Source organism: Acomys minous (assembly GCF_964271855.1).
Source record: "Acomys minous genome assembly, chromosome: 3".
Taxonomy (NCBI): domain Eukaryota; kingdom Metazoa; phylum Chordata; class Mammalia; order Rodentia; family Muridae; genus Acomys; species Acomys minous.
The window spans coordinates 124,257,422-124,271,136 of record NC_140485.1 but is presented as its reverse complement, the minus strand read 5'-3'; the positions used below and the strand labels follow the sequence as shown (position 1 = coordinate 124,271,136).

Here is a 13,715-nt window from a genome sequence, read left to right as displayed (position 1 = left end):
TTTAAACTTGCCTCTGGACCTCTAACCTTTTATTCCTTGGAAAGGTACATTCTTTCCCCCAAAGTGCCCAAAGACCTGGCTTCAACTGCCAACTCAGTGTTCTCTGAACACAGGAAAATAAAATCCCCTTTACACTACTGTGGGACTTCCATTCCCTTTCCTGACTTACTTTATATAATTCACAAGAACTGTCCAAGCACCCTCCTTTCATTAGTCCTACAAATGAACATAGGAACTGTGTACAGTACTTAGCAATGCTTGGCAAGAGGGGAAAAAAGGCTCAAAAATTACCTACTACACGAATGGTTACTAGGCCTTGTTTGAGGAACTTAAAAGAACAAGCATGGTGGAACCAGTCTTTAAGATTTTTATAAAAATAAAGTACATTCTTCACCTGGGGGCTTGCAGAAGAGGTGCCAATCCATCTAAATCAAGAGGAGTTTAGCTGCTAGGGGGAGGGTATCCAGGCACATTTGAGAAATTAGGTGTATGTGGAAGGGAAGGATGACTTGGTCCAGATTTTTGCTAATAATGTCCACAACAGAGGACACATCATATTAAATTGCTCTAGACGGAGGAGCTCTGTATTCACAGTAGCACAGCCACTTCTTGCGACAAAGACGTGAGTATAAAACTCAAACTAGAGTTAACATAAAACTACTAGTCCCTACCCACTTTACCAACTCTAAAAAGTCAGGACAAAGATTTGTTGCCCTTCAGTGACCGAATATATACATCTCAAACCGGGACTATTTCTCAACTTTCAGTATCACTAAACGACGGCGGAAAATTCTTATGGTGGGGGGAAAGAGGAGTATGGTAAATCAACTCAAGTACAGTCAAACTCAAAATATTAGTAGTAGACACTCCACTGAATCCTTTATGAGTTTTGGAACGTACTTGAATGTTGTCATAATTAACGTGCAATTTTTGCTCTATTTTCTCTATTAGTCTACCTTCCTTCCCATCTCTGGGAAACCCACTTGAGTTTCACCCTATCTCAAAGGCTCGTCTGTCGAGCTTATTATTCCCAGAAGATAGGCAGCTTTCGCGTAAACACAAAAAAAAGCTGGGAGGCGTGTGCAGAGTGCTCAGGAGCGGGTGGTGTAAGGCAGGAGAGGCCGGGGACAGCAAGGTGCTTGGGGTTTCCCAGGGCAGGGCCAGAGGTCAAGGCTCAGGTCTAAAGCCAGGGGGCGGGGCGGGCCTCGAGAACCGAGGGCGGCGCGTGGGCTCCGGGAGCAACCCTGTGGGAGGGCGGCGACTCGGAGGGACTCACAGTAGTAGGCCACCACGGGGTCCCGCTTGTCATGCTCCTGAGCCGTTCTCAAATGATGCTGTATGCTCTTAAACTGCGCGGGCAGCGGCGGCAGCGAGGCCAGCGCGGCCATCTCCACTCCCGGAAGCGCCACTTCCTACAAGCCGGCCCCAGACACTTCCGCTTCCGCCTTTGAGTGCGCTGAGGCTTATCCGGGACGGGTGGCTGGAAGAGACCAACTTAGCTGCCTGGCTCAAGGCGGGCGAAACGCGGAGGACGAGCGTCTGTTACGGTGCACGCGGCACCAGCGCTCTCTGCTGGTAAGAAGAAGAGAGTGGTTTTTATTTAATCTCCCCCCGCCCCCCCCCCCCCCCCGACCAACCATGGAACTCAGTAAAGCAAAGGGAAGAAAGGGAAAAATAAGAAAGTAAAGCACATTGGCTGAGAGAAAGGGAACTCACCCTCCTCATCTTTTTCCCTCGTGCTTCCTGTGTGTGTGTGTGTGTGTGTGTGTGTGTGTGTGTGTGTGTGTGTGTGTATTTTGATGGGAACATTCTAGGCAAGCACTATATACCATTAGGCTACCTTCTCTACTTTGAATTTTCCTTCCTTTCTTCCTTCCTTCCTTCTTTCCTTCCTTCCTCTCTTCCTTTTTTTATTTTTAAATTTTTGTTTATTTATTACTTTTATTTTTTAATGAGACTGGGTCTCACTAAGTTGCCAAAACAAGATTTGGACTTGAAATCCATTACCTACAGCTTCCCGGTTAGCAGAGATTAAAGCCATGTGTTTGTAGACAGGCCCACAGCGCTTTCCGGGTCGGGGTGGCGGGCATGCCATTAATTTAATAGAGCAAATGACTGCAAAAATAAAATTTTATAAACATTCACACAAAAAGGTACACCTTGCAGCCTTTCTAACTTTCTAGAAACTGCAGAGAGATGCTTGAAACATGTATGTAAAGGGAGTTGGAACTGGAAACAACCGCTGCTTTTAGTTTAGAAGCTTTAAATCCTTGCAAAGAGAAGTGCTGTGTTTAAAGATTAAATTAAAACTTTGCATGTTCGCGTATTGAACTAGATAACTAGCCCTTTTCAAACTTGAATGATAAACACATGCAGGTTAATGAACATTGAATACTTTCTCTGATATGGCTACTATATATTTTAGTGAGCTAATACTATGCGCGCTGATTAAGGACATTAGGAAAGTGTTATTCTATCTTTAAACATGTCACGATGGAGTCCGGAGATTCATACAAAACTTCTGGCTCGTGTCATTTTACAGCATGCCTCGCCTTTTCGTCATGTCAGCGTTTCTTGTGCCCCCACCACGTTCTGTAGTTTCATCTCTGAGGACTTTCATCTGCTCATGCTTTCCTCCCCTCCCCCCTCAGCACTCAGTTTTGAGGCTTTGTCTTAAAACCGTTGTTCACTGAATTCCTCCCCCCCCCCCCCCGTGCTGCTAAGAACTAAAAGATTCCGTGATCACACCCCACAATGTCCTTATATTTCTCCTCTAGATACTTTGTCCTTGCATGCTTTCTACACTTTTATTTATTTTTATGTAGTTTAATGAATTTAAAGTCAATGTACAAAGTATAATGGGTCTTATGAGGTTTTTATGGAATTTACATACACACATACGAATCATATACAAATGATATAGTGCCACGTATGTATGTATTAAAGCAATGTTGGGCTTTGTCAAAGGCCTTTTCTGCATCTATTGAGATTATCATGTGATTTCTGTCCTTAAATATATTTATATGGTAAATTAGTTTTATTGATTTACAGGTGCTGAACAAACCTCGCATACATGGGATTGAATCTTGGCCGTTGTTTATAATCTTCCTAATGTGTTCTTGGATTCTGTTTAAAATTATTTTTCTGAGAAAAATGTTATCTACGTCCTTTCCCAATATTGGTCTATAGTTGTTCTTTTGCCTTTTCTAGTTTAATTCCCGAGTGATATACTGGTGTCACAAAATGGGTTTGGTACTGTTGTTTCCCTTTCTATACACGGAATAGTTTGAGAATATTGCTATACTCTGTTCTGTAGAGTTCATTAGAACTCAATGGTGTGCCAGGCATGGCGGCACACACCTTTACTCCCAGCATTCTGGAGGCAGAAGCAGGCAGATCTCTGAGTTCTGAGGTAACTAGTCCACAGAGAGAACGCCAGGCAGGACAGCCAGGGCTACAAAGAGAAACCCTGTGGTGGAGGGGGAGTGGATCCAACAGTGAATATGACTAGTCTTTATCTGTCTGTCTGTCTGTCTGTCTGTCTGTCTATCTATCTATCTATCTATCTATCCATCCATCCATCTATCCATCTATCTACCTATCTATCTATTTTTGCTTTGTGGACAAACTTTTGAAAAAATATTGCTTCATTTTCATACCTTGTTCTGAACCCTTTGAAGTTGTTTATTTTGGTAAGTTATATATGCCTAGGAAATTATTTCCCTTAGATTTTCCCGTTGTTTTATTTTAATATAAGTTTTTGAACTATTCTCTAATGATTCTGTGAGTTTCATTGCAATTTGCTATAATAACCTTTAAAAATTTTTTTTTATTTCTAATTCTGCTTTCTGTCTTTCTTTTGATTAGTTTGACTAGGAGCTTCTCTATCTTGCATATCTTTTCACAGAACCTGGTTGTGTTCGGTTGATATGATGGTACCCTCGTAGTCTCTGCTTCATTAGTTTCCTCCCTGCCCTTCGCTGGTCCTCAATGTCTACTTCTTTGGGGTTTGACTTGTTCTTTTTTCCTTAAAATGTTTGAAGGATACTTCTGGGTTATTTATTAGTGATCTCCTTGACTTTTTCTTAAACCTGGCACTTACAGTCTTGTACTTCCCACTAATGTATAGTTTCACACTTTTCACTAACAACTGTCTTATCTGTATCCCAGGGTTCCTGACAAGTTGTGCTATGATTTTCATTTGATTCCAGTAATTTTAAAATTTCTTCCACTATCCCCTGAGTCTATTATTCAGTCCTTAAATATTTGGTTTTTCTTCTCTTTTTTATTGTTTCTAGTTTTATTCCATTGCCTCCCAAGATTCAAAGAATTATTTCAATACTCTTGTATTTATTTAGACTTGCTTATAGCCTATAATATGTTCTATGATGGAAAAAATTCTGTAAGAGGAGCAGAGGAATGGATATTTTTTATATATTGGGTAGAATATTTGTAGATATCTATTCAGTCCAACTGGTCAGTGATCTTGTTTAACTCTGAACTTTTTTTTGATGATTTTTAGTTTGAATGGATTTTCTGAGGATAAAAATAGGGTATTGATATCTGAGGTATTGATTGTATTAGCATATGTCTGACCTTTAAATGCACATTAATGCCTACTTTATGAAATTAGCAGCAGAAATATCAAGCGAACGCATTGATACATTTACAATTGTTATATCACATTGACTAATTGGTCTCTTTACTAGTGTGAAGTGGTCTTCTTTATTACTTTTGGTTTGAAGTCTTTTCGACATCACAATAGCTATGCAGTGTGAATTGTTTCTATTTACTTAATAGTTATGCTAATAGTCTGCGAGTCTCAGTTTCTAGGTTACTTTGCCGGAGATATCTTTCTTAGACAGAACAGATAGCATTCTTTTTTAAAGATTTCTTTTAAAGTCTATGTGAGTCTGTCTGTTTGATACAATGATAGTTGTACTTAATAGATATCTACAGATGTAAACTGCCTGACAGGCTTGCTTGGGAGGAAACTCAAAACTCAGGAAGAGCAGTACCTATTCTTAACCAGTGAGGGATCTTTGCCAAGGGTGGAATTTATTCTTTAATCCAGCCAACTAGTCTCATCATTTAAATATTGAGCTGAGGCCTTTTGTGTTTCATTTGAGGATTTGCTAAATCCTACGTTCTTGTTCTTGTTTGTTGTTTTTCTGGTTTTAGTTGGGTCATTCTTTTTTTTTTTTTTTTAATCTTTTTCCTGTTAGTAAAGATATTTGTTGTTGTTTGCGTGCTTGTATGTTTTTTAGCTTACTGTATTAAAATAATGATTTTTTTCCTTTTATGAAACTTATCCTATCATGAGCTTTCTTTAGTATTTCCATATAAATTTTAGGAACCATTTGCAGATATTTACAAAAACTGGGTGGGATTATATTGACTTTATAGATCCACTTGAGGTACCAGCAGATCTTAATGATTAAGGCTACCAACACAGCTATTGCCATGACTTTTAATTTATTTAATAGATTTAAGAATATCTTTATTTTTGTCATTTAATTTCTTTGAGGACTGCCACATTATTTTTATTGTACCTGTCTAGCAGGTGAATTTTTTTTATGTGTTTAGGGATTTTTAGTCTATTATAAAAGATAATACTTTTATGAAGGTAAAGATTTTGTTGTGGAAAAGCAGTGTTTTCTTGATGTATTTTACCATTGGTGTAGGGATTTTAAAAATGTTTTAGAATCTTCGATGTACTTCCATATGAGTGGAGATGATATTCCTTCTTTTCTAATCAGCATATCTTTTATTTTGGTTTTATTGAATACACTGAAGAAATCATTCAGCATATATACTATTTTTTTCTGTTTTGTCTTAATGAGCTACATTTCAAAATAAGCCAAAACATTAAGTAAGAATAGAAATCTTTCTCTTTGTCCAAGTCATAAGGAAAACTGTTCATTCTTTCAATATAATGGGATATTTCCTAAGATTCCTTTTTTTTTTTGCTTTGTTTTTTCATCAGCAATAACTGTTAATGTTAATCAAATACTTTTATTTGCATTTGTTAAGATGATTATGTGGTTTCTTCCTTTTTTTTTTTAATAAAGTTTAATTACATCAATTGTCTTTTAAATGTTAAAAAAATTTTTGTCATCTCCTGGGTAAACCCAACCTGGACATGTTTTAGTTGTATATACATAGCTGGATTACATTTGCTAATATATCTTTTGCTAAGAATTTTCAATACCAAAATTATGCTGCTCTGATTAAATGAAAGGGGAAATATTTTCTACTCGTTCTGACACAATCTTGCCCAAGAAGCTAGATGCCTCCTTTTTCTCTTTTCCTAAAAGATTTTGTAATGTTAGGTCTTCTCCAACATTTGGTGAATTCAACCAGAGAGTTCATCTGGAGCTAGAATTTTCATTATGAAGAGGATATGAATTTTAATTTATATAATACATTTAAGAATATTAATTTTCTATGTGTTTTATCAGTTTCCTCTGTCTTTGTAATATGGCATCAAAGAATTTCTTCATTCCATCAAACTTAGTGTTACATTGTTCAAGTATCTTTATGATCATTTTAATATCCTATCACTTTTTATTTAGTATAAAATTGAATTTTTTTCTTTATCATCATAAACTGCGTAACCAAAATCTTACTAGTTTTACTAAGCTTTATTTAATGCATTTTCTTTTAACATTCATTTTCATATTTTTATATTTTGTGTGCTTAGTTTTATTCCCATCCCATTTAATGTTTTTCCTACTTGTTTGCCAATTTCTTGAAGGGAGACAATAAATAAATGTATAAATTTACTGACATAATATAGAATTTCTATAGGCTAACAAACATTGTTGATTCTTTCAACAAATTTCAGTAAATTCTGCTTTCATTATCATTTTGTTCACAGTGTTTTTTAATTTCTGATGTCAATTCTCCCCTATTCCATGGATTATTATAAAAAATAACAGTGTGTTTTTAAACATTTAGATATTTGCTAAACATCTTATTTTATTTACAGTTTATTTCCATTACAACAGGCCACTACTTTCTTGATATATCACGTAATCATCCAACAGAATGTGCTCTCCTTTGAGTAGCAGATTTTTTGTTTGTTTGTTTGTTGTTGTTTTTTAATTTGACCTAACAATGGTCAAATTTCCATATTAAATAATATGTCCTCCATAGCTATTTGTTGAGAGAAACAAAGCTGGTTTTCTTGTGCTTTTATGGTGCAAAATCAATTATTTAAAATCCTAATAGAGAATTTTTAATATCAAGCATAGGCTAAACAATGCTCTAGAATTCCAAAATTTCAGTATTTGACCAGCTATATGTGGTTTCCCTATGAACGTACCAGCATAAAGCAGTAGGGCAGAAATATGTTTAAATGACATAAACTGAGGATGATTGTTGGTATTGTAGGTAAATAAAAAGAAAGTGCAATGATTTTCTGTAAAATTGCCTATGAAGTGATCTAAAAACTATTGAGGAATTATAGCTTAATAAAAACAAAATTTTCCATTTCAATAATTTTAAATATGGAAGTCAATTGTTACAGGGTATGTATGGGCACAACAAAAAACAAGGAAGCCATGCACACTGTTGTTCATAGCAACTCTAATTTATTTGGTTACTATCTCCATAATCATCTAATATTGAACTTTCAGGAAAACAATATGGATTTAGTATTTTAAAATGCAATTGTTCATTTTCTTTGAGTTAGCAATCAAACCATATTATGATTCTTAATTAATTTATATTTTGTGTTTAAAGTTATACTTTACACAAATGCAAAGAAAATTATGTCCTTAAAGTTGAAGATACACAGTTCAGGGGATATGGAAGACCTGGAATCTGGTTTGGTTGTGTGACTCAGGGCACATAAAATAACATCTGTGAACATCAATTTTCAACCTGTAACAGAGGTAGGATGTTTCTCTGTCCAAAAATTGTGATCACTTAAAATGTTGTATATGAGAGAAGCCTATAGAATTACAGTCTTAAAAATGAGTTATCATTAGTCTTAAGTGCACATTGTCATAGAATAATTGATAAAATGAAAATAGGAGAAAATATTTGTCCAAAAATACCTAGTTTAGAACTTGGTATCCTATTTTCTAGTATACATAAATTGCTGACACACAAAAGCTTAAAGAACATATGTAATTAAAATACTTGGGGAAACTGAATATAAACGATTGGTAGGGTCTATGGTATGACAAAAGGTAATCAACCCTGTCATCGTTTAAAGAGGAAACATGATCTTTTAAATATGATCTCAAAAATCTCAGCAACACATAATACTATTGTGATTACAGTAAATGTGTACATCGCAATGAGAAAAATAGTCTTTTCAAAGTGTTCTGGAACCATGCATTTTAGAATATTCATTTTTTTACCAAGTGGTTCAGCATCGCACAAGTATGTAGGCTTCACGTGGAAGCCAAAGAGGTCAATCTGAAGCCAAAATGCTAAAACTTCCAGGCTGATTCTTAGCAAGACCGAGAGGATGTAAATCACAGTGTACACGGGCTTTTGAAGAATGCATTCTTGATTGATGCTTTTACATGCAGCATAAAGGTGGAAAATAGCTCCAGGAAGCAGGACAATCACTAGTTGCAATGCCCAGAACACCTAAAGTATACCAGAACTATTTTAGTTCAATTAAATAAGAAACCTGTAACCAAGAACACATGGATAATTCATGGATTCTGCAAGGACCAATTTAAAAATTTAAAAAGTTTCATGAATACCTTATACAAATAAAAATATAATTAACAAACAGTAGTATTGGCATATACCATTTAATTATTGATATTTTAGAACTTTAAACATATGGCAGTTGGGGAACATGATCATATTTTACTATTCTGCTTATCTGCTAAAGATAATGATGAGGTACTTGATTTTAATACTCGCTTAATGCCTTTATGATATATATATACATATATATAATATTAACAGATAATAGAAAATTGTATTTGGAAGAATTTTCTGAGGACCTCAAGTCACAACTTTCTTTAGCATTCAGCCAAGTAAAAAGTAATACAATTCTCAAAACAATAGTAGAAAAAAACTGCATATTGGGGAGTCAGTGTTTTTGCACACACTGGAAAACTTACTTGGGGAGTTATTGGTCTGAACTGATTGTAACAGAACAGATTTATCTCTCGTTTGTCTGGGTCACAGCTGAAGTGCAGAGCTTCATTCCCATAAACCGCAAAACCCAGGACTCCAAGGAAGAACATCCTCACTGAGCCGAAGAAGAGGGTGTGGAACTGGCCGATCACCGTTGGAGGTTTAACCTATCATTTTTGGAGGCGGGGGATGGGGGTGAGAATTGGTTGGAAACAAACATTTAAAAGGGACACTTTGGAGGATGCTTTTATGATCACATTTAAAAAAAAAAGATAATTTAAAAAATGTTAAGATTTGAGAAGTTTTAAGCAAGCTAGACTCTTTGAGGTGACCAAATGCAGGATAAACCCTACATTATGAAATTGTTGCACTTTACTTTTCATAAACTACAGAGGTCAAATAGGGATCTACTGCCAACCAAACGGGTAAGCTTAGAAACACTGTAAACAGCTTCCAATGAAATGAACATTTCTTTCTCTTGTAATCTCTTTGAAATGAAACCATAAATATCTTAGAATGTCTGATTGTTTCTTTTGGAAGATTAGATGACGCATACAGCATATAACTTAGGGCAAATATCATCATAATTGCAGAACATTAATTATTTACTTTTGGCAAAACTTTTTTCATATTTAATATTAAGAGTGTGAGCTAATTTAATGCATCAATGAATGAAAGTACGTTCAGAGTTAATCTATCTAACATTTTAAGTTCAAAATATTTTACTGCATATTGTTGTTATTTAGGTTATTTTCTTTTGTAAATGTCCTTATCAACACGCATGTCAATGAGGTTAAAACACACAGACAAAAAGTCATGCAATTGATTTTCTTGCTTGCTACTTACACATCCTTCATAGAAGTTTTTGATGTAATTTAGAGACATCTTTCAAGAGTTGTTATCCTGGCATCCCCGTGGGCTGTTGTTGAACTATGTTCTCAGTTTGCTTCCATGAGAACCAAACTTTCACATGCTCTCTTGACTTGTACAACTGAAACCACTTATCTCTGCAAATTTCTCCCCTACCCCATCCTTTTCCTTTCTTTTTTCCCCTCACAGATCTCTGGGGCCCTAGTCAACTTTTACGATCTCCATCTCAAAACAAAACAAAAAACAAAGAAACAAAAGCGGAGGGCACGTGGTCTATCTACTAATCCCTTGGCTTGCAAGATCAGCAGAGCCAGCCAGTCAGTCAGGAGTGCCAGCAAAGCAGGCCAGCAGGCAGATGCCCTGAGGACGCAGGGGCCCTGCAATCTCTTGAGAATTGCTTAGGTGTAAATTGGCACACTGGGTACTCTGGAGTGTCATTTGCTATGTGCTGAAGTACAAGGAGGTATTTCTGGCGTTGCCTGTTGGCCTTCCACAACCTATTGTTAATTTCTAAGAAGTCTAAGAAGTTGTAAACATGGGCTTATTATGATAATTAACCGACACTGACTATTATCAGTGTGTTGTTATATTTATCTTTGCTGAGTACTTGCAACAGATGTAGAGAAAGATTCAATTAGGTCTCTGTTCTAAGGATACATGTGTGGGACAATATCAGCATAGGACTAGGGCCAGGGTCTAGCATAAATTGTAACAATCTATCTTTTCTTTTTGTCCTTGAGTAGATATGTCACCCATTCGACATTGTTATGGGTGTCCATACTGGACCTGAAAGATAAATAACTACTTGTATTTAAACCAGTTGGTGTTATTTTCTGTAGACCAACACTAGCACAGGGCCAATGATGGATGGTATCTATTTCCTTTCCTCCCTTTCTTTCTCTTGTGATATCCTGGAGATTAACTCCAGACTGTTTTGGGTTTTTTTGCAACAGTGTAGAAGTGACAGTATTATATATAATTGTAACTAATGGCAAAGGCAGTTATATTGTTGAATAAGTGCTCTTTTAATAGGAACAACCAAAATTAGCAACTTAATGGTTCCTTTGATTGAAAAAAAAGCTTATACTGTTATTTCTTCAGGTTCAAAATATGAGTGTACTTTAATTCCTCCCTAGAAAGAGAAGTACAAAAGCTCTTACAGTTATTTTTGTGAAAGGAATCCTGTACTGAATTCTATCTATGTACAGTAATAAATGATAATGTTTAGTTAAATATATACAGTGTCATACACATATAAATCATCTTGTTGCGGGCTCCTTGCTCATAAGGAGAAAGTCCTGGTCAGTAAATGTTATATATTCATTCTCACCTTCCAGAGGCATGTTAAATTCAACCGGTAAGAGCGCTTCTTGGGAGAGGGACCCCATACATATGACAGACATTAGCTAGGGTTGTTTATTGGGTGATCACCTGGGTTTCTTTACATGCAGGTTCCTAAAAACACAGGTTTAACCGTACCCAGGCACCTGATGAGTGCATGTTTGCTAATGATACATTAAGTAAAACAAGGTATTATAGCTCAGATGTGAGAGACAACTTCTACTGTTTCATCTGAAATCATGTGAGAGATGGTAAGAAAAAATTGTGCTCAAGGTCATATTCTATTATAAATATTCTACCACAAATATGAACATCTCTCTCACTGTTTTCACCATTATGCCAGGATGCTAAACATCCTGTCTAATAGCAGGCTTAAGCTATTATGCCTGGATATGGCTTAGCTCTGACTCTTCTTGTCTCGAGCCTGGAGATACAAAGGGAAATATTATCTTCCTCTATTCAACATCCACATAAAACTGTGAGACAGACCTGAGATCTATCGGCACTTCCACTCCATTTGAAAGAGAGGAGAATACAGCCATCACTGCTGTACAGTGATTTTGAATTTCACAGGGAAAATACTGCCAGTTGAAGACTTTATTGCTTTAGCAGAAATGGTTCCCAGGTCCACAGCTAGCTATAGTTTGTAGCTCTTCCATGGCCTATAACTCTGCACTCCGTTCTTGGCTGAAAACATCTTCCCTGTTTTATTAGGAAAACAGTGGTTGTGTTAGAAGCCGAAATGTTTCCTTAACTGCTACCAGCCAGAAGAAAACCAGCGAGAGAGAAGCCTTAAAATTTGACCAAGATCTAGCTCCTTAACCCATACTAGCAATTGTTTAGCTACTACAATCTAAAAAAAATTATTTGCTTATTTTGTGTGTATGAATGTTTTGTCTACATATATGTATGCGTACCACATGCATGTGTGGTGCCTGCAGAGGTCAGAAATGGCGGTAGACTGCTGTGAGCTGTCATGTGGGTGTTGGGTAGGGAACCAAGGTCCTCTACAAGAGTGGCAAGTTCTCTAAACTGCTAAGCCATCACTCCAGTTTCTGTTCTTACGTTCTTAATTACTTTCCCTCTGCTTCTGTGTATTGGATTTAATACACTTAGCTATTTTTTCTTTTTCTTTTTCTTTTCTTTTCTTTTCTTTTCTTTTTTTCTTTTTTTCTTTTTTTGAGACAGCCTTTCTTCATGTAGCCTTGGCTGTCCTGGAACTTGCACTGTAGACCAAGCTGTCCCCAACTCCAAACTCACAGAGATCCATCTGCCTCTGCCTCCCAAGTGGTACGATTAAAGTCATGTGCCACCAGTGCCAGCCATACCCTTAGTTTTTTTTTTAATAAGTCACATAACATCTTAAATACTTAATTTTCTGTCCTTACATGCATCAGCTACTGTCTGGAGAATAAGCTTTCTGTGAGACCATGCTTTTGAACGTTTTAGAAATCTTTTGTCTAACTCACACGGTTATTAGTCATACTTTAAGTGCTTGAGAAATCATATGCAAGGACATAATCATATCACCAACTTGAATTCTACCCTAAATCCCTTTCTTATATTAGAACTTTTTACTGGCCAGGATGAATAAGAGTGATAAAGAAATCTAATGCAGCAAGTCCTGGCTCCAAATTTTACTTGCAAAGCCACATTTGGCTTTCTAGACCAGGCGATGCAGAGTGAATACTTAGAATACTAAGATGCTGGAGAGAATACCATGCGCCTCCTTGTTCTCACCTCTGCAGTCTAAGGAGAACACGGAGAGGCACAGTGGCTGAAGGCCTTACAGTGCTTGCTCTCTTTCCACGTCCAGAGACTGATCTCACCAACAAGAGGCAAAGCAAGGCCAAAACACATTCACAGGGAAGAGCTGCAACAAATGAAGGCTTCTAATAAATAATGCATCAATGTGAACAGGACAAACAAATAGTATGAAAAACTATAGGTAGAAAAAAAAATCATTCTGAGCTGGGTAACCCAAGCCCAGGAAGACAAATACAGCATGTAGTTACTTATATGTGGATGTTGGCTGTTAAGACTGGATAGGAAGAGCAAGTGGGCCCAATGAGGAGGCTTAGGGAGGGAATACAGGGAAAGACAGGTAAAATTAAGGGTCATGTGAGAAATAGAATGGAAACCTAATACAGTAGAAACTTTATAGAATATAAACATGTTTTAAGGTGATCAAAATGAAATCGCCAATTATGGGGGAGACATATGGCTATCTCTTGTCACGAAATGAAGTTCATACATCTAATTCAGTTGTTCCATGGGAACTCCCAAACAAGCCAGGCTGTTGCCAGGGCGATAGGTTGCTCTCTAGAAACTGATAATGTCCCATAGCTGAAGTCAGCACCTACACAACTCGTTGAACATGGAAAAGTCAAGCT

The 13,715-nt window shown here is 36.7% G+C and overlaps 3 protein-coding genes across 3 annotated transcripts in view; 1 reads left to right on the top strand and 2 right to left on the bottom strand.

Annotated features, from left to right (window-relative positions):
• The window catches only part of VTA1 (vesicle trafficking 1), a 53,360-nt gene extending 51,925 nt beyond the window's left edge, over nucleotides 1–1,435 (bottom strand). Inside the window, exon 1 of the mRNA XM_084776102.1 lies at nucleotides 1,277–1,435. Within this exon, the coding sequence (XP_084632228.1) occupies nucleotides 1,277–1,388 (112 nt within the window). The 5' untranslated portion in view covers nucleotides 1,389–1,435. The remainder of the gene's footprint in view (nucleotides 1–1,276) is intronic.
• Nucleotides 1,436–1,471: 36 nt separating this feature from the next.
• Nucleotides 1,472–13,715, top strand: part of NMBR (neuromedin B receptor) — a 69,368-nt gene continuing 57,124 nt past the window's right edge. The window contains exon 1 of the mRNA XM_084776101.1: nucleotides 1,472–1,575. The gene's annotated coding sequence lies outside the window, so the exon portion shown is untranslated. The remainder of the gene's footprint in view (nucleotides 1,576–13,715) is intronic.
• On the bottom strand, nucleotides 8,114–10,199 carry GJE1 (gap junction protein epsilon 1). Its single transcript, XM_084777832.1, has 3 exons — nucleotides 9,958–10,199; nucleotides 9,096–9,278; nucleotides 8,114–8,607 (listed from the first exon to the last, which is right to left on the bottom strand). Exons 1-3 carry the CDS (start codon nucleotides 9,994–9,996, stop codon nucleotides 8,212–8,214), a joined length of 618 nt encoding a protein of 205 aa, XP_084633958.1. The 5' UTR covers nucleotides 9,997–10,199; the 3' UTR covers nucleotides 8,114–8,211.